Genomic DNA, 27,361 nt, shown 5'->3' with positions numbered 1-27,361 from the left:
AAAACAAATATGTAAGGCTATATAAACAAGTCTATGTTGTGTAAAATCTTTGTCTGAAAATTAATGAACTATCCAAATTAGAAATAATTGCCAGTATTTGTAACAGATCACATATTTTCTACTTTTCTTTTTAATCTATACTGACAATTACAATATGTGATTTTTTTATAAAGAGATTCATAGTTTTTTTGACTTGATAAAGTAAGTTATTTTTATATCAATCACTGAACACAATAAAAGAGATGATACTCAATACGATAATCAGTTTTAAATATTTAATGCATGCCATAGAAATGACAGGTCCTCAATAAATTGGATGCAAAGACAACTTGTGTTACTTGTATGTAAGTGTAACATAAACAACTGGATTCAAGGTGAACTTGTGTGTGACGTACAGTGTCTAATTTGAGGTTTAGGTTACTTTAGAATAAATCTGATATAGAAATGAACTGATTTTAATACCCTAAAAGTTTTTGTTGCTGTTTTTTAAAAAGTAATTGTGAGAAAATTAAAACAAACTGTAGTTCTTATGTGTACCATCTTGATCATCTTTTTTCAAATATCAAGATAGGGTTGTGAGGCTACACATTTATTTGTGTAATATGATCAACATTGATGACACGACACCTGAAACTTAAATCTGTAGTCTTTCTAGGGATGCATAAAAAAATTAAAACCACCACATACTGAGGTCTTCAAATAAACTGGATCCCTAACTTTCTAGAAAAAGCATATATAAAATCTTTCTCTTCATGAGTTCTCCCACTAAAACTAATATATCTGTTTTAAGTGGGTGTTCATTTTAGTAATGCTCTGTGTGAAACTGACCATTACTCTTACGATGATCACTGTGAACCATAAGAAAAATATAAATGTTCATTTTCTCCAGTATTACGGGTACATCAACAGGTCAATATAAATGATTTTTCTGGATAAATGGAGCTTTGCTTTTCAAGAATTTTAAAATAGAAATCTTTCTAAAATCCTTTACATATTTCTCTGACATTTACTTATGCATATAGTAAAGATTTTTAGTACCAGAAACTGTGATGGGTACTCAGGAAACAACAAATGAACAAGACATGGCCTTACTGTTAAGTAATTCATAGTCTGGCCTATGGGGCAGGTGTAGAACCAGATGGTTATAATACACAATAGCAGCTGTGGAAGAAGGGAGCAGGGAGGAAAGAGCAGGGGATTCTGGGCAAGTCAGGAGAGACTTCATTGGAGATAGGACATTGGAGTTGGAGCATGGCTAAGATGAAAACAAAAAGAGGGGGCGGGGCAGCCTCAGGGAGTTCTACGGAGTGGTGATGAACACAAGAGAACAGGGTATATTGTGGGTAGATTAAGACAAGAGAGAGATGAGATGGTAGGAGGTATATGAGGCCAGATGATGAGAAAAGGTTTATGAAGGATAGGCTGTTTGGATTTTGTCTTACTGGTTTAGAAATTTTAAAAAAGAGTTTTTAACACAGTCAAATTTGTTTTATAGCAAGATACTGGGTGACAAAGTAAACGAGAGATTGGAAAATGGGGAGATGTGGTGTGTATGCATGTGTAGGGAGGAGAAAGAGAGAAGGGCAACTGCTAAGTGTGGACAAAAAGGGGCCCTACTGTGGAACTTAATCAAAGAGGGGAAATATGCAACAGAGACAAAGAGAGGGAATTAGATGGCTCACACTAAGAGCCAAGTGTGTATCAGCAATAAACTATGTACAAGACCTCAAGGTCACAATGAAAAAGGAAAAGAGAATTCTAGTGGAATTAATACAAATAATTTTTCAATGACTCCAATATTAACAGGGAAATGGAGAAGAGGCTGAAAGAAAAACCATATGGCAGAAAACACATGTTTATTTGCCAAAAATCATACAGTTTAATTGAGGGATAAGACAGGCTAAAGGGTGCTTCAGCAGTGACCATTCTATCAGCAATGACTATCATGAGTCCGATTTCCAGGCAGGGAAAACATGACAGTGTTTATCAGTCACGGAAGGAGCAGTTTGGTATGATCACTGACTGGAGAGTAGAAGTAAAGGATCACTGCTGTTCTCATGTATTGGCACTCAATCAGAAATGTGTATTATTATCTTAAGACTTCAACGTATTAACATAAAATATATAGTTTCTTCTGCTCTTACTCTCACTGTTTGGGAAAACACAAGGAATTAGTAAAAGGTGTAGAGAAAGCAAAGATTATTGCTATTTGCATATGAGCTGGTCTTCATGTGACACAATAGCAATAACACCCTAAAGGGTCCAAAGTGGGAAGGAACGTAAGCTTGCGCAGCTGCTCGGTTGGGAGTGTGATTTATATGTACTAGACTCACATAAATCAGGTGTTTCCCTTACTGCCTTTCATCAGTTAGTTGTGCTCCTGTCCTATCTCTATAACGAGGCTACAGAAGCTTCCTTGAGGGCAGAGAGGAACGTATATATCTACGTGTATATAGCAAAATATATTTAGTTTTATTTAAACAACTCAAATAGTCTTAATTTATCTTATACCACCTTGGCACTCTATAATGTTTTTCATATATTATTTCCCATTCTTTCCTGTATAAAATATGTATGTGGTCATTATTAACTTACCACTACAATGTGATTTCACTGAAAGTCATTAAATTAGATTCACAAAGGCGCAAGAAACATAGGATGTCATATTTATTAATGTGAATAAAATTTGGGAAAATGCAATTTTAGTATGAATAAAATCTGGGCAAATGAAAAGTTCTGAGCCTATTTTGTGAGGTTTACGTTTTGTTGGATCCTTAGTAGCTCTCAGTGCTATACTTTGCATGCAGCAGGTGCTCATTAAATATTAAACTATTACAGATATTGGATGAAGTTACTTTAATAAGACTAGAAATCTTCTGGGGAATATGCAGATGGTTGGAAAAATGCCTCAAGATGGGGAAAGAGTCAATGAAGGACTTCATTAAATAAAAGGAAAAGGATATCAACCCTGACATGGAATCTACCTTTTAAGGGGAAACTTTTCTGTTTAAAAAATGTTATCTTGTTTATTTTCCAGTTATATTTAAAAGGCTCAGAAGTATAAAATAGCTCAATTTAAATCCAGAAAAAGTTGATTTTAAATTTGCCATCAGAATTGTTCTCTACAAAAGTGGCAGAAGACTAATTTCATTTTCATTTAGGCACTAACAGCTGGCCTCCACCAAAGAACAAGGCAGGCCTACAAGGATCTGTCTTGATGGTTCTTTAGAAGGGCAGGAGGAAGAATACTCCAGTAAGAACATTCAAGGAGGCCCTAACTGGGGCTAGTCATAGAAAGAAGTAGTGTTACCAGGGCCTACAGGACAACGTCCTAAGTAAGGACTTTTTTGTTTTTTTTTTTTTTTGGCTCCATTCTTATCAGGCCACCCAAAATGTGGTCATAAATTAGCGCATTAACTAAGATGCTGATGTAAGATGTTAGAGGCTTGATGTTTGAAGGGACAAAGAAACTCTCCCAGATTTCTCATAATGGAAACAACCACTAAACAGACATGTTTTAAACACAGAGAGAAACTCCTGAAGCACAGCTTATTTGCAGAGCCCCTGGAGGTTTCAAAACACCAGAGCTATCAGTGACTAAAGCTCTTTGAACCTGAAGTCCAGAGTTGGGGATAGTCTGGAGTTTTCTGAAGGGGATAGAAGAGGAAGTGAAATTACAAGAAGTCTAGGGAGAAGTAGCTGAAGCAGCAGAGGAGGGAATTTTTTTTTTTTTGGTCTCAGTTTTATTGTTTTACAATCTTGTTTCAAATAGCAATTTTTATTTAAAGTTAGTATGTAAACACAAGACATTAGTATAATTTATATTCACAATTCCATTATTGAAAAGATTTGTTGTTTTAAAAATATAAACCAAAGAATACGAGTGTTTCATCTCTGGGATTCAACTAGTTATGTGCAAGAAGATGACAATTACTACATCCGTGCTCTGAGGCCAAGAATCACCTTAAATGCTACCTGTGGTCATTCTGTTCTAAAACAGCAGGTAACATTTATTTTGGTAACTCTCTATGTCTTGGCACTGTTCTAAGTGCTTTACATATATTTTCTTAATCTTCACAACAAGTTTGTGAAGTAGGTATTCTCATTATTCCCACTTTATAGACATGGACACTGAGGTAAAGATCGGGTGGGTAATTTGCTAATGGCTGCACTGCAAATAGGTGGTAAAGCCAAAAATCAAACCCAGATGCTTTAAATCCAGGTTTCCTGCTCTTACATTCTGTATTCCGCTGTTTAAAGTGACAATCCAGTCTTTTTTTTTTTTTTTTAAGATGAAGTCTCACTTTGTCGCCCAGGCTGGAGTGCAATGGCATGATCTCAGCTCACTGCAATCCCACCTCACGGGTTCAAGCGATTCTTCTGTCTCAGCCTCCTGAGTAGCTGGGACTACAGGCGTGTGCCACCACCCCAGGCTAATTTTTATATTTTTAGTGGAGATGTGGTTTCACCATATTGGCCAGGCTGGTCTCGAACTCTTTACTTTGTGATCTGCCTGCTTCGGCCTCCCAAAGTGCTGGGATTACAGGAGTGAGCCACTGTGCCCGGCCACAACCCAGTCATTCATATGAGTTTACTCTGTTTTAATTTTCTGCAGAGCAATGATAATTTTCTCTATTTATTGCTGTATGCTTGCATGTCTCATCATAATAGAAATCCCAAGAAACTAGGGACCTTGTCTATTTTGCTAAAACTGGTGCCTAACATATAATACGTATTCCGTAAATATTTGTGAAATTAAAAATGAATCAAGATTACTATATGTCTACCATATCCTAAATTTCAGGCATTGAAATGTTGATTAAAAACTTTGCGGGCCCTAGATTTCAAAGTGTGTTTCTTTCTTTTTTTATTTTTGAGATGCAGTTTTGCTCTGTCACCCAGGCTGGAGTGCAGTGGTGCGATCTCGGCTCACTACCACCTCTGCGTCTCAGGTTCAAGCGATTCTCAAGCCTCAGCCTCCTGAGTAGCTGGGATTACAGGTGTGTGCCACCACAGCTGACTAATTTTTGTATTTTTTAGTAGAGATAGGGTTTTGCCACGCTGGCCAGGCTGGTCTCAAACTCTTGATCTCAAGTGATCTGCCTACCTCTGCCTTTCCAACTGCTGCGATGACAGGCATGAACCACCATATCCAGCTCAAAGCGTATTTCTTAAAGAAGAGGAACCTCACGGCTACCAGTGAGTTGAAGATAAAGGGGGTAGCTGGGCAGGCAGCAGCACTGGGATTGTCCCTTCTTCTGCCAGGGAAGGGCTACTTTATGGACATCAGAATCAAACGGGTCTGAGTTCAAATCCAGACTTCTTGCTAGCCTGGGCAGCTTTCTTAACCTTTTGACAGAAAGTTTCTTGATATGCAACATGGTGGTGATGTCAGCAATGAACTCTTAGGGTAGATGTGAGGATTAAATGAAATAATGTTTACAAAACAATACATTTCAAACTTTATATAAAATACACTCTAGAAGATATTTGGTCTCAATTGTTTTTAGGGGCACAGATCAAAAATATTACTTCTGAGTTTAGAGTTTACCCCGTACCAAAGTGCATCCCGTCATTCAGTTAAAAAGTTCTGTCACTTTGGATGTTTGTGTTTCAATGAATAGCTAAGTAGACAGTTCAGATGATGCAAGTATTTTTAGCAAATATGAGGAAAAAAAAATAGCTCACAGCAGTCTGAGTTATGTGAGGCATGCAAAAATTCATCAGGTCCAGAGAGACGTGCGTGTGGGACTTCAGTCACTCACGCCACCTCCTCAACCCAAGCCTGGGGAGCAACTGTTTAAAAAGGAATTTTGTTTCTGACCAGCTGCCTTACCCATTATCTTCATGTTCCTGAAATCAGTGATACAAAGAACAATGTATATCCAATGGCTTATCTTATTTTAATGCAAATTCTTGGTAAGCAATTTAGGACCTGCCTCTTCCTTTTTTCTTAAAAACCCATTTATGATTGCTGCTAATCGGAGTGTTTATTCAGGGCTACTTGAATCTATGTTACGGGGTGACCATTCTCAAGCTTTGAGCTCAAATGAACTTTACACTTAATCATATTTTCTGAATATGGTTATTTAAAGTTGACATATATATGGACTAACACATATAACCTAAACTAATCAGATGTATTTTATACATTGCTTGCTCATGAGATTTTGGTTTATGTCTAGACGCACACTTAGACTGTAGAGAATGGTACAAACCAAACTAGTACTTAAAATATTTTTAAAATCGGTAACTTACAGAGTTTTCTCAGTGTAACAGTCCTCCCATCTCACAAGCGAGCCCTTTGGCATCTCCACTTTACTCCTCCCATAAAGAGGTGGAGTCTATTTCCCCTCTCTCTGAATATGGCCTGGCTTGTTTCAACACACAGAATGTGACAAGGTGACATTGCAAGCCTTCTTAGGGCAGCCTAAGAGTTAAGAGGCCTGGCAGCTTTTGTTTTAGTCCTCTTAGAAGCCAGTTGCCACATGCAATTGTGTGGCTCCCTTGCTAGAGAAACATTAGATACAGACAGACATGCCCAGGCAGTTCCTGGCTATTCCAGCCATCTCAGATGAGGCACAAGACATGTGAGCAAAGCTACTGTGGATTCTGCTGCCCAATCAAGCTGCCCCACTGTCTCTGTGTGGCTTAGAGGTTAGCTGTCCTTTTTGAGCCTTAACTCTGATTGCATAATTGTCAATGAATAAATAGTTGTTTTAAGCCTATAGGTTTTGGGGTGATTTGTTACAAAGTAATAAATGACTAAAACAGAAACTGAATGCTCAAAGTGGAGTGTAAAGTAATAAAAAGAATTTAACATATGATTCTGGCTTGGGATGAGGCAGCAGGCAGAAGTGGGAGGGGCGGTGAGGAGCCTGGTGGGGTCTGGAAGATCAGCAAGGAAGTTGTTATTGGAAGCAGTCCCTCTTAAGTAGTGGTGGAAAATTACCATCGTCTTCTGCAAAAATTTCAAAGACAGAAAAAGTACCTAATAAGCATATGCTTCTGACTAAGAAGATTTCCAGGCAGAATGCTGAAAGTGACCAGTGGTTTCATCTAATGCTGTGAGCTATGCAAGAGAGAGAGGAACTCAGGAAGAAACTGTTCAGTTCTGAAGCGGTATTTCAAGAAATAGAAGGGCCTAGAACACTCTCTTCAGTTGGCAAAAGATTCTCAAAGTAAGACATAGGTTCAAGATGAAGATCAATTCCAAGGTGCTACAAGTAAAATATGGCCATAGAATAAAGCTCAAATCAAAGGCGTGACTGTAAAACTCTTTTATAAAAGTTAAAATTTCAGGTAGTGTTTTTCAGACTTGCTCAGCTACACAGAGTGATTCGCTAGAGAAAGGGATTCTTAGGGCATTATAAACAGTATCCTTTTTTTTTTTTTTTTGAGACGGAGTCTCGCTCTGTCACCCAGGCTGGAGTGCAGTGGCCGGATCTCAGCTCACTGCAAGCTCAGCCTCCCGGGTTCACGCCATTCTCCGGCCTCAGCCTCCCGAGTAGCTGGGACTACAGGCGCCCGCCACCTCGCCCGGCTAGTTTTTTTTTTGTATTTCTTAATAGAGAAGGGGTTTCACCGTGTTAGCCAGGATGGTCTCGATCTCCTGACCTCGTGATCCGCCCGTCTCGGCCTCCCAAAGTGCTGGGATTACAGGCTTGAGCCACCGCGCCCGGCCAACAGTATCCTAATTTACAGCTTGAAAGAGAGAATCCTGTTCCAAAAGGATTTGTGAGTATTAGCTTTTTCTAATTTGATACACAGAAAGGCTACACAGTTTTAAACTGCTGTACCAACTTGGGCATATGAGGCTTTGGCCCTAACTTTCTATGGTCAGGAAGCATGCAGAGAAAGATACTCAGCTGCAAACTATGGTTATTTCTTCTGGAAACAAAAGAATGATTCAGAGGGCAAAGCCAGTGTTCCAGAGGAAGTAACCAAGAGCCATGGAAAATAATGAATTAGGGAGCCAACCCCAGATAACAGACCTGGGCCCTAATCCATGGACAGTCCCTGTCCCTGCAGTCTGGGTAATCGGCAACTTGTTCCTGGCCCGGTTTCAGAACTGCTATGAACCACTGACTGCTGTGTACCTTCCACATCCTCCCCCTTTTGAATGGAGTATCTACTGAAGTTTAACTGTTCTGTCTTACCACCACATGTTGGGTGTACATGGGACAGATAATTTGTCCTTTTAGTTCCCAGGTCTCCAAATTAGGAATTGCTGTGCCTTATCTGTATCCGGAGCTTACATAGACATTGAGATACCAGGTTTTCAGTCTGATACAAATACTGTGGTGGGACTTGTGGGGAACAAGTTGAGTATATTTTACATATAGGATGAATGTGAATTTTGACCAGAGAGAGGACTGTGGTAGACTGTCTCCGAAGAAGGGCACAGTAATCCTTCCACCCTCAGTGTCCTCTTGAAATGTGACTTTGCCACTCATCTCATCAGGAAGTGGAGTCTGTGTCTACTCTCCCTTATTCTGGGCCGGCCCCATGACTTGCTTTGAGCAATACAATGCTGTGGAAGTAACATGATGTGACTTCCAGGCCTAGGCATGAAGTGGCTTGCAGCTCCCATTCTTAAAATCCTCTTGGATATGAAGCATCTTAAATAACTGGACAGACTCTGTGCTAGTACTGGCTTCCTCTTTACCTGCCTGAGTGTGAACTTAGGTGACTCACTTAATATTTGTGAACCTCCTTTACAAAATAGGGACAATGACTGCTACCTCATAGGATTGTTTCAAGGACTGTATCAAACAACCGACAAAAAACATGTTTGAAAACTATTCAGTATTATTTTAAAAGATGGGTTTATTTTTAAAATGTGTAAGTGTACTCCTACAGAGGCACATTAGACACTAGATTGCCTACTTAAGATAACTGCTGTTCTGCTGACTCTCTTCCCATTGATAAATTTCTATTAATCAGCTTCTCTTTAAGGAAAAAGTCCAAGTAGTTTAAAATTTCCTGAATGAAAAACAGTGCAGGAAAACACCAAATATTACTAAAGAAATGGCAAAATGAACATTATAGAAGGCATTTTGTGTCTATAAATGTGATTTCTAGTTTACTTTAGCAGTTACACTAAAACCCCATGGTATAGTTAATAGTATTATATACATTCTGTCAAAAAATAAGAACATATCCTCAAATGCAATTTCTAATTTATAAGCTTATGACAAGTTCAAGCTGCTGAGAAATTGGACCTGAAAGTATGTCTTAGAATGATAGAAGACCACTATTAACACTATCATAATTGTATACCTACTGCATCAAATCTGACATTTCAGCTTAATATATTTTGCTGAGAGAGCATACCATTTTATGGCTTCCTAGTGAAATCAAATCCGATTCAGACGTTTTCACTTTTCTAATATAATTCATTGCAAGGTTTTAAAGCTGCCATCTCTTTTCTTCCTTTTTTTTCAAAAGACTGATGCCCTGGCATTCATTAATTCCACAAGAGCTCATAATGGGTCAATGAGTCAATGGCGAGCACCTCCATTAACTGTATTAATTTACACTATGTCACCTTAATGACATTTTGTCACAGCTACCTTTTCTGACATCTACATAGCTATTCAAAAAGTAATATAACAACTTTTGAAGGCATTAAGGAAAATTAGTGTAAGAACTTCAGTAAGTTGAATGTCATTGTTACCAAGACTAGGCTAGAGGAAAGAAATTCAAAAAATAATAATAAAGTAAAAACTAACTGATCTGACTCAACTCCAGAGACCTCTCTCCTGAAAGGTCACTTCAGCAGCACTCCTTCTTCCCAGCTTGCGTTCATTAGCACAGGAAGAGACTGACATTAATAGAGACAGACAGAATAAAACCATCTACTGCATCCTAGTTCTCTCCTATATGATTAACTGACTAAGTTAGTAGACATTGCAGAGATACTTGTCTTCTCTGGAAGTGGAAACACACTTCCTTAAAAAATATATCAAATGCTATGTTTTAACAGCCTAGAAATAAGAAATAAAAACTTTAGGTTTTAACACACAAGTAGCAAAACAAGTACTACTCTTAGCAACATATTTTTATCTGATACATCAGGTTTAATCATGAATTCAGAAGATTCTCAAGTTAGCACTAGTTATTACCCAAAAGTCTGATCTTCTCTTTAACACTCTGGTCATGAGGACCCCAAATTCTGATGCTATAAAGGAGAATATAAATATATTTCACTGGACACGCACATACACACACGCGTGCACACGCACATATGCACATGCGCACCCACTCACACACATTAAACGAACCATAACAAAGCTAAGACGACTGAGAAACCCTACTTGCAATGGAACCTTCTGCAACTTCAAAGATCTTTTTCAAATCAGTAAGAGAAAGACATGTGACCCAACTGAAAAATGAGCAAAAGACAGGAGTCAGTGTACAGGTCAATAAGTATATGAAAAATGCTCAACTTCACTAAAAAAAAAAGCAAACTAAAACAAAGATAACTTAGTTTTTCACTTGCCAGACTCACGGAAGCTCCATTGTTTAATACAATAGTGATGATGGGTGTAGGGGGTATGGGGAAGGAGGTACCCTTGCACACTGCTGTAAGGGAGTGAATTTTCATCTTTGAGGATGATGGTTTGGCAGTATCTTAAAAAATAAAAAACATATATTGTCTTTGAGCCATGAGTCCCATTAACAAGAATTAGTCTTTAGGTATATAGAAGGAGTCCATCAGGATGTCTGTGCAAAGATGTTCACTACAGCCTTGTGTTTCATAGCAACAATCAGGGAGAAAGATTCTCCATCAACCAGAGATCACATATATAAATTATTGTATATATGTAGCATGCTGCCTTTAAAAAGAAAGGGGAAGTCTACATGGCAAGATATCTAAGATGTATTAACATATAATATGAAAGGTTCACGAGTGGCGGTAAGAGAGCTGAAAATGAGAGCAATCTGTGTAATGCCAACCTGGGGAAATGAGCTTCTTATGAACTAATTAAATCTTTGGGGAAAAAATAAAAGCTGCATGTTTGTGTTCAGTACAGCTGCTTGAGGATAAAAAACAAAAAAACTCCCAAGTTAGTGATATCCACATTGGTCTTTGTCCTGGATGATGTGACCCCAGGAGCCCCCAAAATACAATTAGTAATAAAATGTAAATGTTTCTGAAAGGGTTTTGAAGAGGAAAATTCCTGGGAGAATGTAGAGGAAAAAGCCTGGTACAGGGCATTGGTTATCAGAGACTGATGGTATAAAGCATCAATGAAATTCTCAGGCTAGGAAGTGAAATCTATAACTGTATATAAAAATTAGAATGACTGACCCCAGTATGTGTGTGGGCATGTGAGGGTGGATCTCTGAATTAAGCTGAAAAGCCAATTTTTGTGTATGTGTGTGCGATGATGTCAAATAACAGTGAGCAGGCATTTTCATTTGAAATAGGCTGATATAATATGGATATAGCTCTGATTTAAAATATCAATAATCTTAACTGCGATAAGAAGCCTTCAATTACAGATAAGAATATTTAATTCACATACAAAATATCTGAGTGCTTTTTATGAACATTGTGTGAATTCTGGATACTACTGTTCAATGGGAGCCTATGGATTCCCATTTTCTGTATTAATTCTCAAAGTGTTATTATATAAGAAACAGATTCCCTCCCTGACTTCACTGGTAACAAATCATTTTAAATGATGGCTGATGGATATTTTAGAGTTTAATTCTCAGCAAAGTTTTAAGACAGTTAGAACTTCAAAGCTTGATATAGTAAGGATGCATATTAAATTCTCTTATTTTTTTACAAAGTAAATATGTTGTATGTAAAGTTTGACGACAACAAATAAAACACACAGATATGTTACACTCTACTTGGCTTCATTTCCTTTATTTTCTGCTTTGGAAAAACACTGAACAAAACTTGTATTCATCCAATTATAGTTCATTAACACTAAAATTGCCTTTTACAAATGTTTTGTGAGAAGCATAAATATGTAAATGACAATTTTGATTTTAACTCCCTAACTTTTGTTGGTTTAAGGCTCTAAATGGAATGATACCATAACATTTTTATACTGAGTGACAGTAATGGGAAAAAAATGTGCCTTGAAGAAAATGAGCTTAAAATAAGAAACACATTTGCCTATGCAATAACGTGGCCATGTAACCTTATTATCAGCAAAAAAAAGAGACAAATGAGAGAACAAATATATATTATTGCTTTGAATACAATGTTTTTCTTTTTTAAAACAGGAGCCCATATAAATGAATAACAAATCTTTGTAATTAACAATAGTTAAGCAGTACCAACTGTAAAATTACTCTGTTCTCCGGCTGTTTCTGGATATTGTGTGTGTGTTGGTTTAATCTAATGTGTATTGTTGCATAGTATCCCCAGGCACAGTCAAGTAAAAGCTAAGGCTATACAGAAAAGCCTACATTTTAAATGGGTCTTGTCATTAATGCTTTATTAATTGCCCCAGGCTACGCAAACCCCAAGCCAGGCAAGCTATAACAATATGACACATTAAGGTCAAATCCAATTCCTGCTGTGTTTTATGGAATGGACCAAATATTGAGTTAACAGCAGGAAAGGCAATTTATAGGCTTTTCGCATCTCCTGATTATTCGATCTAAATTAGATAGGAATTTTTTGAAATAACGAAAACACCTTCACTGAGTAATAATATAAAATAAATTTCAGTTTATTTTCTGTAATGTTCAAAATTATTTCCTTTAAGGTTATATGTACCATATAATTTTAATATGATGGAACAAAGCTGCAATATAAAATGTCTTATACGTACCCACTTAAAAAATCAAAATTTCCACATATTTTGAAACTTAACGAATATCAACAAATAAAAGAGCCTACCTTTACATCAGAAGTATCTCTCTGACTAGTTCTCCAAGACCTTGCAACGGACGAGAAGGTTCGATCTGGATGATCAAATTTTCCATCATTTGCATTGAGGAAGAAGGTTGTGAAAGGTTCCTAAGCAAAAAACAGAATCAGAAATTTGACCCCTCTAAACACAGCTGCCCTTGTTCTTTTGTGAAACATGGCTATCTTTAAAACCCTCAAGATGTAGAAGCAGAGCAGGGTCCTAGAAAGATGGCCCCAAATTAAGGCAGTAGGAGATGTCTGTCTGGGCTTGACTAGGCCAAGGCAGCAGTTGCCAGTCTGCAACTCTGGCAGGTCATTTCGCTTCTGGTCTTCTGATCTGTGAAATGATGGGGTTCCAGTGCTCTATGATTTTCTGAGAAATAATTTTGCATTAGTGACAATTCATAAGTTGGATCTTTCTTTCTAAAAATTAAGGCTATATATATATACACTAACATTGCAATAAGAAAAATCACTCTGATATTGATCGCTGCAGTGTGGAATTAGGTACAGAATATCCATCTTAGATTACCTGTGAAAGACTACAAAAGTATTAGTACCACCTTATGGTCTGATGATGTTTTTAAAATGCAAATCCCTGCTTAAAAACCTTCAATAGCTCTTGGGAGTGATTAGGAGAAAGTCTAAAACTACCTAATTTGTTTTACAAGAGCCTGAATGATCTGGAACCTGCTTAACTCTTATGTCTCACCATTCCTCTCTTCACATTCTAAAATCTTGCCACACTACTCTCACCTCTTGTCCTTTGTATGTGATGTTCCCTAGGCTGGGTACAAACTTACCCATTTATTTCACTATTCTGACCTGGCTAAGTTCTTTTCGTGCTTTAAGACTCAGCCATGATGTCATTTTCTCCTGAAAAACTTTCCTTGCACTACCGCGGCTCTCCAGTGTGCTCAAATTGCAATCTGTATTTCCTCAAACAGCACTGAAACATTTATCACACTGGTTTTAATTGATTGTTAATCTGTCTATATTCCTCACTATGAGTAGGTTCCGTATGTATCTTATTCATTGTTTTATCTCCAACACTTAGAACAACTCCCGGTACGTAGAAGTTGCTCGATATACAATCTGTTGAACGAAGAATAAAGTAAGTACAAATGACAGTAGATAAACCAGACTTTTTTGTATTCTGTGACTATTATCTTTGGATAACACAGTGACTGCCATCCAGCACATGTCCCTATGGCAGAAAACCTAGGAATAACTTTATTGCAATGTCCTAATGCATTTAATTTTAATGCTTTTTCTGTAATTCTTAAGTTGGGAGTTCTCTTGCTGGGAGTTCTTAGGTTGTTCTTATGTTTTTGATGTCATTAAATTTGCTTCCAAGTTTAAAAGGATTGAATAACATTCATTCCTGCTAAAGATTTAACTACAATTATAGCAAAGATAGATACATATTTCCTTTTCCCTGCTTTAATTCTTCTCTCTCAAGTACAGGACGAATGATATGCCATTCCCAGGTTCAATAATGCTAAGAAACCTACATGACATTTTCCAAAATATTTTAGTCCTCCTTTTTTAATACATAATCTCTGCTCATTCCTTTGCATACTTTAAACATACAAGGGGTACATACTTTGTCCCCTTAAACTCCCCTTCTTGCCACTAACCTTAAGGGCTGGCTGTTGGGGTAAAGGGCAACAAATACTGATCTTCCTCAATATCTCCCTGAAATTTAGTATGGCCAGATGTCATCAATTTTGTAAACTTGTAATATGCTGCCACTATTTCATGTTCAGTGTTGGATGAGAAAAAAGGATGATGAAAGAGATAAGATCAAGAATGATAAAACAATATAGAAGTAAGGGAGACAGTACTGATTCACCTGAAAATAAGATATGCATCCAAGAAGTCCATATTGCTGTTTAGGATTTTAAGTGATATGAGAAATAAATAAATGTTAGTGAAATTAAGTTAGAAAAAAATTATATGACAAGTCTTTCACTAATTTATTTGCTTTTTAGATGTTTAATTCACTATCAAAAATAAGGTACTGAAAACAATCTGTCACTAAATTATATTAATTAAAATGGGGATATAAAAATTCTAGATGTAGCAATGGTAAACTGAATGAAATATGAAAGATTTAAGTTCGAATCTTGGTGGAACTATTTCTCTGTCTTGGGCAAGCTTACTTAACCTTAAGTAACTGTGTCAAGAAACTGTCTCCATTCCCTCATCTGTGTAAACTGGGAACGACAATACCTTGGGGAGATTACGGGATTAAATAAGATTAAATGAAATAACATAGAGAAAGCTTGATGTATCTTACCTGACAGAGTTATAAAAATGACTACCAGCTTTACGCACTATGCCAAGTATTCGCTGTCGGACTTCCCACCAGACTGCCAGCTCCTAAGGCCTTATCTACCTCTCTATCCCCAGCCCCAAGCACAGCACATGGCTCATCATGTTTAATAAATGTTTGTCAAATACACCTAAATATACAAGGTATTGTTGGGAGATGGGAGTATGGTGGGTGAGAGTAAGATACGGGTTTTCTTTTCAGTTCTTAACTACTAGTAGGTTTGACCCAACAGTTGTATCTTCAGAACCCACTTTGTTATTGCAGGATGCTGATGGAAGGCATTTAATTTTCACGTAGGTAGTGGCAGAGATTAATTTAGAGGGATCAGGCTTGTCTCTAGGTTTTTTAACCTATTAAACAGATGTGAGTGAAAACCCATTTATACATGCAAAGCCGTACTTACCATCAGCCGCTAAAAGCTGATCTCCACCTCAACCTAAATTACAAAATCCTGTCTAGTTTTCAACTCCTAACAAAGACATGCCAAGAATAGCACAGATGGGCTTAGTGAAAAGAAATCTGAAATTAAAGAATTGTATTTATTTCTAGTAACAAAGTTATGAATGAAGCTGGTGGCACCTAAAAGCAGAGAATATTGAATTCCACATTTCAGTGTTTTAAGTAGCTTTTAAAAAGATCTGATTAACAACTGTTATAGTGTCACATACTACATTACTGACATATATTCTCATTATTCCTGAAGGCCTCCAGTTGCTACAGTGGTAGAGTGCTAATAGAAATTGATAACCTATTTGTTTATAAGTAAGTATTGATCTTTCAAGCTCTGATTACCGTGGAGATTGCTTTCTTCCACGTGTTTCCCTTTTACCTTCAAGGCACAATGCAAAGCCTTTCTTTTTCGTTTGACCCATGTCTGAATAACATAGAGGATCAGGTGCTATATTAAGCTTGAATAACTTTTATATTTATTTGCCTACCACCTGTCAACTGAGCCATTTTCTATGTGTACATCAATAGATTGGACATTTTACCATTATATTAGAAAAGTTTTAGGCATGCGAGATAAGATGTATAAATGAATAAATACTAAACAGTAATTTCAGAAATTGCAATTCTGGAACTCATTAGGCTTTAAAAAGTTCAGGTTAGGTCCTGAAATATCAATGGCCAATGGCAGACTTTCTTCTCCTAATTACACCCACTCCAACATCATTTCATATCTTCCAATCCTTTTTCAGTGATGGAAAACTAACTCACCTGGCCTGGACTGGAAGTACCTGTCCTTCTGTATTCTATTATACCCCTTAGTCCCGTCGGAAGACACTAACAGCCTTTCTTGCTTTTGGATGATTACAGATCAACTAATTCCATCATGGGCAACTAATGCTGTTTCCCTGCTGCCTCTTCTCTTTACTCAACTTCTTCATTCTTCCGTCTTACATGATTTTTGCTTAGTCATCTCATAATAATCTTTTATGTCCTTTGCTTGTTGTAGTTCTGTTCTTTTCCTTCTCTTCATTCCATTTAAAAGCCAAAACAAACATCATTTATGGGTAATAGGTAGTGCCTGCAACATAACTACAGCAAAGAAAAGATGTATATTTGAAGTGATAGGAAGCATAATAAAATAAAAAGGGAAGGAAAATAACAGCTACTAAGCATTTTTCTGTGCCAGGCTCTGTATTATCTAAGTTAAGTGAATCCCTACTATCACCCTTCAGAGTAGGTGTAATTATTCCCCTTTTATATCTGAGAAATTTCAAGGTCACATTCTAACAGATGGAGGAACCATTATTTCTACTGGCCTTTGTCTAATCCCAGAAGTTTATTTTCTCCTATTTCTTTTCCAAGAACCAAGAAGGGTCTTTTAGAATTTTCCAAAAGTTTTCACTAATTAACCTATGTACCTACCATGCACTAGGCTCTTGGTTAAGTATTTCTCATCTTTCTCTGAGTAAATATGCATTGTCCTTAATGCATCAGAATTCAAGATAAACACAACAATATTTTATTCAGTAGCACTATCTTTTGGTTTTAGTTACAACACGTGCAAAAATGTTTCTACTATACATATATACTTTTAAAGACACATTATGGTTTAAAGAGGCTTTAGGGTAAGCTTTCAAAACAAGCCATAATTTACACAGAAAGTTTCAAATTCTAAACATCACTTCCTTGGAAACTATGAAACGTTTGACAAATGAGTTTTGAATAGGAGGGCTGAATATACTGAATTTGGAAGGCGAACCAGTTACTGAGTGGTCAGCAAGTCAGTGAAAAAGATTTAATTATTTCTGTATACATGTTATATGACTAGGGTAAGATGTAAAGTAAAAACATCCCAAGTAAAATGTGTTTTTTAATATTAATATCTGAAGACACTCCAAAGACTGCTATAAGTTTATTCATGATTTGCCCAATGGCAGTTGTCAGGAAAACAGTCTTTTCAGAGTCTCATATTGTAGACAAGTGATTTCACTGGTAGTTTGTTTAAAATAATATTTTTAATTTAAAGTAATGAAGTATATAGTTATTTAGCATTTTTAAGCAATTATTATTTTTGTCATACTAAGTACACCGAAACAAATAACAAGTTTAATGACTTTAGATCTAAAAGGCCTAAGGTAAAGGACAGACACTTATTTTAATCTGTATTTTATTTTTGTGAACAAATTCTTAGTGACCCAAATTTTAATGCATTTCCTATTTCATGAACTCCTTGGAATGGGAGTGAGGAAATCACGAATCCTGGACCATTAGGTTAAACGCTTAGTAAACCATGAGACTGATACTTTTATTTATAACCACATGACATAAGATATTTGGGCTGAGTCCCCATAAAAGCAGTTTTATAGGTTTGTCCAAACAGTAGCCACTAGCCACATGTCACTATTGAGCACTTGAAATGTGGCTAGTTCAAATTGAGATGCACAGTAAATATAAAATACACTCTGAATTTCAAAGACTCAGTACCCTCCCTCCAAAAATGTAAAATGTAAAATGCCTCATTTTACATTTTTATATTGGTTACATGTTTAAATGATAACATTTTGGAAATAGTAGATTAACAAATATATTTATTAAAATTAATTTTACCTGTTTCTTTTTTACTTATAAATGTGGCTACTAGAAATTTTAAGTCACATGGTAGTTTACATTATATTTCTGTTGTGCAGCACTGCTATAGACAAGGGCATGTGTGGGATAAATGTGTAGAATATTCTGGCATGCCCTTGCATAGATTCAAGTTTGAATTCCATTTCGCTGGAATAACAAATCAACTTAAGTATAAATTCTGAGTTATGATTTGGGAAAGTGTTTAGCTGATTAGGGATACATGAGGTTAACTTAAATTAGGCTGTTGATAACAAGTATTTTTATGGAGTCACTCTTGAAGGAGTCTTGTAAATCTGGCTTCAGACTAACTTGATTAGGTAAAAAAAACAGTGAATACCCCTTTATGTATTTCAAAATACTATTGTATATACACTCTCATTTAATCCGTCAAACAACACAGTAGATAACATTTTCTCAGGAAGGACTTCTGACTTTTTTTCTCATCCTCAAAGTACCTGAAAGAGGTGTCCTGCACCACCTGTCCTACAGGTGGTGGCTCACTAAGGCAATGACTGTCATTGACGGGACCTGAGGTTGTATGAAAAGGCCTCCCAGGGTGCAAATCTCTAGTTTCAATGTTTTCTAAAAATTCCCTTTGCTAAAAGAGTTTTGGTGGCCCCTTTGAGAGTTCCATGGGGACTAACCTGATGATCTCAGATTAACCGTTTAGCTTAAGAAGTGTATCTCATGGGCTACTTAAGCCCAGCTACATCTTTTCTTGGTTTCCAGGGTGGACCCTAGGCAGCAAACAAAACTTGAACTTCAGTGACTTTTTTTTTCTAGGTTTTAAAAGTTGCTCCTTCTACTGATTTTTTTGTTTCTGGTTTCTGTACAGCTAATAGGTAATTTTCCACTGGTGGCAGTAATGATTGAGCATTTAGTTTTGGTTTTATGGTCTTACCATTTGGTGATCAGTGAATCTAATTAATTAGTTTTTTTGGTATTCTTGTCTGTTTGCTTATTTGTGAGTTCAAATCAATTAAGAGCATATTTTATATCCATTATAAAGAAAACCGGCTCTTTTGAGATCTTGACTGGTCAATTTTTGTGACTTTGTTTAGTTTTGACCTATGGCTGAAACTGAAGGTTGGAATTTATAAGCTCTTTATGTGTCTGTGTATCTGGAATTTGAAAAGCATTTGCCTCTTGTGAGTGTGAAGTATTTTCCTACCTCTGGAATTATTATTATCACCCAGAAACTAAAGATGCTCTGTTCTGATTGCTTTATAAATAGGCAATGATATAAATCTAATATTCTCAAAATTAACAGAAAATTTAAAAAGAGAATTCTATACTTTAAAAGTACCAGATTTAAAAAGTATTTCTTAAGAAACTTCTAACTCAGAAACATTATTATAAAAGAATCCAAGTTCACATAATTAAAGTGAATGTTTGGATAAATTAGAATGATTTAATAGCTTTGGTTTAAAAATAGTTTTATGTCTTTTCCTTTAGTTTATCATTACAGAGTTTAGTTTTAAAAATAAGATTTGGGTTTGTTTTCTCAAAAGACTAGTTAGTCCAGACTTCCTTTACTTCTTATGCTGGTGTAGAATTATGAAAGAGATAAGATTTATGCTCAAACAGAATCACAATTCTGACAAAATTTTTCTTAACAAAAATAATTGTAGTTTGTCACCTATCAACGGCTTGCAAGTTACTTAAAATATATTCATACTAAATTTCTGTAGAAAGTTATTTTTTTCCCATAATGGAGAGGATGTTTAAGGAAAACCTACAAACTAGAGCTGTCATTTAGGTTTAGGGAAAAAATATTTTCAAAGACAGGAGATGCAGTTTCATATACTCTGCTTTACCAATGTGTTTCTTGGGCACATCAGCCTCATACAATAGAGTGGTCTGAGGTATATCTTAATAGGGGGAAAATTATTGATTACAAGATTTAATTTTGCATTCTATAGTACTCCTCAGTTGCTTACAGTGCTCCTATCTAGACCAGAATGGAGAAGGCAAGAATAAAGGAAAAGAGGTTTGCTAAGAGCTTTTGCAATAATCTAGGTGAGAGAGAATGGGAACCTAAATTAAAGAAAGTGCCAGAGTATAGAGAAAAGGAGATAGAGATATTTAGTTGGTAGAATCTGTGGATGTCTGATTGGATGTAAGAGGCTGGAAAAATAGAGAAAATATCTAGGAAAAAGCTTCCCAATTTCTAGATTGGGCAGCTGAGTGAATAATCATGGCATTTAACCACAGCAGGTTCATGAGGGAGATGAGGAGTTCATTTATTGAAATGCTGCTTATGGTACTGTGAGATATTCAGGTAGAAATATCTAGCAGGCACTTGGAAATATAGGTCAGGAACACAAGAGAAATGTTTGCAAAGAAGAGAGAAGCTGGAAATCACTAGCTTATAACTGAATGACACAGCTCAGCTGAAATATAAAGAAAAATCCTGGGGAATAGGAACATCAAGGAAAAAGAATCTGAGCTGGAGACTGAGCAGAACAGTTAGGATGACAGGAGGCAAACCAGGAGAGGATATTGTAAAAGGAACGTTGAAAGAAAATTTCAAGGAGAGAAGATTAGCAATGGTGTGAAATGCTTCAAGAGACATGATAGGTAAGAAATGGGAAGCTCTATCTGCATAATATGTGACCTTCGCAAAAACAATCCAGTAAAGTGATGGATGTGGAACTGAAATCAACCAGGCTAAAGACTGAATGCGAGGTGATAAAGTATAGGCAACAGGTACCACAGTGCATTGCAGGACAGCAGAGGTTGTGCTTTCAGGAATCTGACTATGCAGGGAGAGAGATGGGAAAGAACTGCAGAGTGGGCGGGGGCTGGCAGCAGGCTTTTTTTCTTTCTTTTTTTTTTTTAAACATCAGTGAGACTTGAATATATTTATGTCTTAGGAGAAAGAGAAAAGTAACAGAAAGAGGTTTTCAAAATATTTGGAAACTGGTTGTAAAACATGCTGCCCAAGAAGTAAGAATGAGAGGGCTGGGGGAGAGCAAGTGCCAGTGTGCATCATTTGTGAGGAAGGAGGCAGAGGGTATTAAGAATGCACTCCAGGGCTAGGTGTGGTGGCTCACACCTGTAATCCCAGTGCTTTGGGAGGTAAGGCAGGAGGATCACTGAAGCCCAGGGGAACAAAAGTGAGAGACCAGCCTGGGGAAAACAGTGAGATGCCATGTTTAAAAATAATAGCTGGGCCGGGCACGGTGGCTCACACCTATAATGCCAGCACTTTGGGAAGCTGAGGCGGGCCAGTCACCTGAGGTCAGGAGTTCAAGACCAGTTTGACCAACATGGCGAAACCCCATCTCTACTAAAAATACAAAAATTAGCCAGGCGTGGTGGTGGGCGCCTGTAATCTCAACTACTCTGGAGGCTGAGGGAGGAGAATCGCTTGGACCCGGGAGGCAGAGATTGCAGAGAGCTGAGATCACGCAACTGCACTCCAGCCTGGGTGACAGAACGAGAGTCTGTCTCAAAAAAAAAAAAAAAAAAAAAAAAAAAAAAAAAAAAAAATTGCCACGCAAGGTGTTACATGCTTGTAGTACTAGTTACTTGGGAGGCTGAGGCAGGAAGACCCTTTGAGCCTGGGGGTTCAAGGCTGCTGTGAGCTGTGATAGTACTACTGCACTCTAGCCTCAGTGGCAGAGTGAGAGACCCTGTTACTGAAAAAAAAAAAAAAGGTATGTACTCAGTTTTGGCTCCTTTATAACTGGACAACTGGTTTGGTTTAAGCTGATAATACCTAGCAATAGATAACTAACTTTCTAATCCAATTTTGCAAATGAGACAACTCATTAAAAAATTCATATTTTGCTACTTTGGAATCTTTAATTTCTACTTTACTTGTCTCTAATCTTTGTTTAGAACAAATTACAACTGATTTGAATTGTATTTAATTTACTTACGTTAAAAATTTTAAGGTAACAAAGGCAAACTAGCTCAATGAAGATACTCACAATTCGAACAAGCCAGGATAAAGTAGATGTTGCTGTTGAATAATGGGTATTATAATGGTAGGGTGGGCTTTGATCATCTTCCCACGTCTCATAACGCTCTGCGTAAAACACAGCTCTCTTTGGGTTCAAAGCACCAATTGGCTATTAAAAGAAAAAAATATTTTGTTTAATACAGTCATATTAGATATCCTAGGTAATAAATCTTTATACTTTCAGTATTTCACTGTTAATTCTTTTAGCCATACAGCATAAATACATTATTTTCTATTACATTTTTAAACATACCAGATTTTGATATTAATTACAAATCATTACACTTGTTAAAAACTGCCCAAGAGGATGATTCATAGTCCAAAGTTTCTAGACTTTACTAACAGTTTTTGTAAACTAGATTATCAGAGGTGATCTCATTTAAACTGTTAAGGCCACATCAACAGTTTTGTTATTTTCCTATTACTTAATAAGCTACATAATGAACATTTAGCTTGGAATACAGGAAACCCAATGCAGAGAATGTGAAGAGATTGACCATTTGACAACTATATGAGTGAAAACCTTGTCTTAACAGCCGGTTACCCAGAGTGTGAAAGACAACCCTCCATATGGAACCCTGATAGAATGTTAGTCTTATTCTAGTAGTATATAGATGGAACAACTATCCTTTTTATTGTTAAACTACACACTTAAGGGGGATGGAATAATTCAGGAAATTCAGATTCCCTGGAAAGCATTTTGCTGAGGCCACTAAGACCTCTCCTATGAGTACCACCACCCTATTTACTGATTATGATGCTAATCCCTATACTGATTTCTTCAATAAAGCATGTGCTTAACTGCATCATATTCTCAAAATTTTAGCACATCTAATTATTAGGAATTTCCAGCACACCATCTTCATGATTTCCAATAGCAAACTGCCTTAGCTTAAGTTTTTGTCCGATTTTGGATTAATGGTATACAGAGTCCGTGCTTATGGTATCAAATAAGCACATGATTTTGATTTAAGTTGCATACTATAAAAGTAAGTAGGTTTACAGAGAAAACAAAAGAAGACTACTAAGTACAATGTCTAACTACTTTATTTCAAAATTTAATATTTATAATCAACTATGAAGATCCCTCGAAGGCTTAATTTTAATAAGAGAAGTAGTAGAAAATTAGTGTTTCAATGGGACACATAATGTTACACAAGGGAGGAAGATTCATTTATAAATTGTTATGAGCCTTTTCTTTTGGCCTCAGGAGACTAATTCAAATAACACAATGAGGTCATCAGCAGTAAAAAGTCTGTTAGAATTTCCATAATAAACTCTTATTTGCAAGGGTGCTTATCCTGAAAATTTAAATTATTTGTAAATTATGTTCATTTTTTGTTAACTTTAATTATGATTAACAAAGACTCAACAATTTATTTATATAAAAGCTGTATTTTTCATGCACAAGAATGTTAATATTTTAAGGTTCCTAAACTTTTTTATCTTCATTTTGTAAAACAAAGTATGATAGTATAAAAATTTAGATTTTTAAAGAATGTTCTAAGGTTTAAACTTTATTGTGTTAAATTTCATTGATTATCTCTCAAATCTCTTTAGATAGATGTAAAAAAGGTAATGTAATTTTGTTAAACATTACATAAAATCTTAATACTATTTAAAACAACATAATTACATTATTGGTAAAAGATTAATTGTTATAAAATGAAATGAATGTAAAGTCTGTTATGGAACTGAAGTAATGAGTTATTTTATTTATTTATTTATTTATTTATTGAGATGGAGTCCCGCTCTGTCGCCCAGGCTGGAGTGCAGTGGCACGATCTCGGCTCACTGCAAGCTCTGCCTCCCAGGTTCACGCCATTCTCCTGTCTCAGCCTCCCAAGTAGCTGGGACTACAGGCGCCCGCCACCATGCCCGGCTAATTTTTTGTATTTTTAGTAGAGATGGGGTTTCACCGTGTTAGCCAGGATGGTCTCCATCTCCTGACCTCGTGATCTGCTAGCCTCGACCTCCCAAAGTGCTGGGATTACAGGCGTGAGCTACCACGCCTGGCCCAAAGTAATGAGTTTTTCATTTAAAATTACCTACATATTTTATACTTTACTAGATGTTCGGATATGTTTTTCTAACTCAGTAAGTCTATTTTTCAATGTTTAATACTTTGTTCTGTCGTGAATATGCTAATAGACCTTTCGCATGCACAAAATGTCTGTGCAATCCCTAAGGTTTGATCTTATCTGATACTGTTTGTCCTGTAAAATCTCACAAAGCATTCTTTAAAAAGGAGCATGGCTCTTCCTCTAATCTTTTCCAGTCTTCTCTTACATTTCTGGAAAAGGAAAAGACTTACATTTTTTATTTTACGCAAGTTTCATCAAAGTCATTTTATTGTAGTGTTTTACAGAGTAATGCTGTGTAGGAAACAGCTGCACAGTATTAAAGTCTGCATATCCCTCCCTTAGACACTTCTTACAATATATTTCTAATTTTGAATTTTTACCTAATAAAGTTAGAAATGACTTTTATGGAACATAATGTAAGTGATTTGCTTTGTACTTAATATTTTTCTATCGTTTTGCTTCTAATAGTCAAACAGCAATAAATAATTAGAAAGCAAAAAGCTTCAAAATGTTTGTTTGGGGAAATGAGAATTTTGTCACAGATGACATATTTTCTTAAGAGATCATAATAGATACTATCATATCATATTTATCCATCCATCAATCAATTACCTACTTACCTACATATTGACAAGGTTGTAACTTTGCTATACTTTAAAAATTTTAGCAAATACTGCAATGTCAGTATCATTTGATTTATGCCAGATGCATATGGTTAAGAATTCTGGTCAAAAGGTAAGGCTACACTTAATAAAATTTATAAATTTACTTTGCAATATTTTTCAATTTTCATCATAGTTACTACATCAATAAATTGTTTCCTTTTCTGTCAAACAGTGGGCATTTGGATTCAGTGACTTCTGTGCTTTTTAAGTGTTACCATATACAAAAGTGTAACTGAAAGTTTAAACCCTATTTTTAGATTTATTGCTGTTTTGTCTTTGTTAGTTTTTATGTTACAGGTGAACACTTTAACAAACAGGAAAAAATGGTGCAAAAAATGCAAAAATGAAAAATAACATTTCTATCCCTATAAAACTTTATTATAATAATTCAGTTTTAAAAACTGCCAAAAAGCCTAAATAGCTTGCAAAAAAGCACTATTTCCAACATGAAAGAATTCAAGAAGTGACTAATGTACAAAAATTCGCATTCCTTATAAAATGTATGGGAAATTACATGTGTAGCATTAGGATGTTCACATGAAACACTACTGTAGTTATTGAAGAAATAATGCTGAGAATTTTCTCTACGCTTATCACTCAGTTTCCCTGTTTTGAAGACCAAAGAGAGAAATCTGTCTCAAACTTCAGTGCTACAAAAAGTTTGGTTTTCCTAAAAATAAAAACCTTTGTGACTTTACTACATGAAACAAAAATTCTACCAGAGGTTTGTGGGGATTTACATGATCTTAAGGCTCTGAGAAATACTATTGTAAATATAATTGTTTAAATGTGTTTATTCCAGTGTTTCTCTTTATTTTTTTTTTATTTTTTATGAGAAACACATACTTCTTTTGTTTTTAGAACAACTGTTTAGATGCAATACCTTAGATTGTACTTTGAAAAATTCTGGTACATATTTGGTGTGTATTTCTGCATGCTAACTTTTTCTTTAGTTTCATTTTTCTGTTTTCTCTTTCTGTTCTCTTAGCCTTGATTTATCAATATTTTTCTATCTTTTAAAACCTGCATATTGTACAAAGTCCTTTTCTTAGAACAGGTATATAATATATAAATTTAATAAGTAAAAATGACTGTAAAAATTTTATAAATAAAACATATTGTATAAATGGTATTATATGAAACATCAGAAGAACTTTTAGAGAACATAAAAGTCTGAGCACAGAGTTACTGACTTAAATATATACGAATAAATAAATGTGGATTGATCTGATAAATGGTCAATGTCATCAAACTAGATTATAATTTTCAAGAAAAAAAAAGTTTGTCAAGGAGAAATCGGAGGCCTAGTTAAAGCAATGTCAATAACACTGAATTCTAATATATCATAAAAAAACTGAAAATGATAATGATGTTCATAGTCCTAGCATTCTACTGTTACATAGGCTGAGCATCCCTAATCCAAAAATTTGACATCTAGAATGTTCCAAATTCCAGAACTTTTTGCATGCCAACATGACACCATCTTAAGTGGAAAATTCCACACATATGTACTTAACACAAACTTTTGTTTCACGTACAAAATTGTTTAAAAAAAAACTGTATAAGATGACCTGCAGGCTATATGGAATATGGTGTATATGAAATGAAATAATTTTTTGTTTAGACTTGGGTCTGTTCCCAAGCTATCTCATTGTGTATATGCAAATATTCTGAAATCTGAAACAATCTGAAGTCTGAAACACTTCTGGTCCCAAGCATTATGGATAAGGAATACTCAAACCTGCACACATAATATGTTCAAGAGTTTACTACTGCTATTACAACTGCCGATGATACTATATATTTGTGAAACATATTGTCTTCACATCCATTTTCTAGACTGATTTTCGTAAGTCTCTGAGGACAGTAAGGCATTCAATATGAATCTAATTTCATGATGAGCAAACAAGTACCTGGGTCTCCACATTCTACACTACTGCACTGCTTTTTCATTGCTAAATATGAAATTCTGATCTTAATGTGACTTTATTTTTTAATAGAGATGAAATCTCACTGTGCTACCCAGGCTGGTCTTGAACTCCTGTCCTCAAGTGATCCTTCTGCCTTGGCCTCCCAAAGTGCTGGTATTACAGGTGTAAGCCAGTTTGCCTGGCCCTTGATGTGACTTTTTTCTTTTATGACTACCTACTTAATTTCTCATTCCTCATAGGTCCACAGAAATAGAAGGAAACATTCAGGTCTACTTGACCAAATCCTTACAAATGAGGACACTGAAGAAAAGTCAAATGAAGATCATGTTGCTGGTCAGTGGCTAGACATTTTACAGAACCAGCTGCAGCTCTGTGCTAGATACAGCTTGAAGCTGGGTACATTTGACACATT

The 27,361-nt window shown here is 35.9% G+C and overlaps 1 protein-coding gene across 9 annotated transcripts in view; it reads right to left on the bottom strand.

Annotated features, from left to right (window-relative positions):
* NBEA (neurobeachin) overlaps positions 1-27,361 on the bottom strand; it is a 742,365-nt gene that overhangs the window by 84,062 nt on the left and 630,942 nt on the right. For all 9 annotated transcript variants that reach the window (XM_028837519.2, XM_028837523.2, XM_028837524.2 and 6 more), the window contains 2 exons: positions 22,238-22,378; positions 12,872-12,991 (listed from right to left, as the gene is read on the bottom strand). In XM_028837519.2, coding sequence (XP_028693352.1) covers positions 12,872-12,991; positions 22,238-22,378 — 261 coding nt within the window. The remainder of the gene's footprint in view (positions 1-12,871; positions 12,992-22,237; positions 22,379-27,361) is intronic.

The sequence above is a fragment of the Macaca mulatta genome, chromosome 17, assembly GCF_049350105.2.
Source record: "Macaca mulatta isolate MMU2019108-1 chromosome 17, T2T-MMU8v2.0, whole genome shotgun sequence".
NCBI classification, from domain to species: domain Eukaryota; kingdom Metazoa; phylum Chordata; class Mammalia; order Primates; family Cercopithecidae; genus Macaca; species Macaca mulatta.
This window is presented reverse-complemented; position numbering and strand designations above follow the sequence as displayed.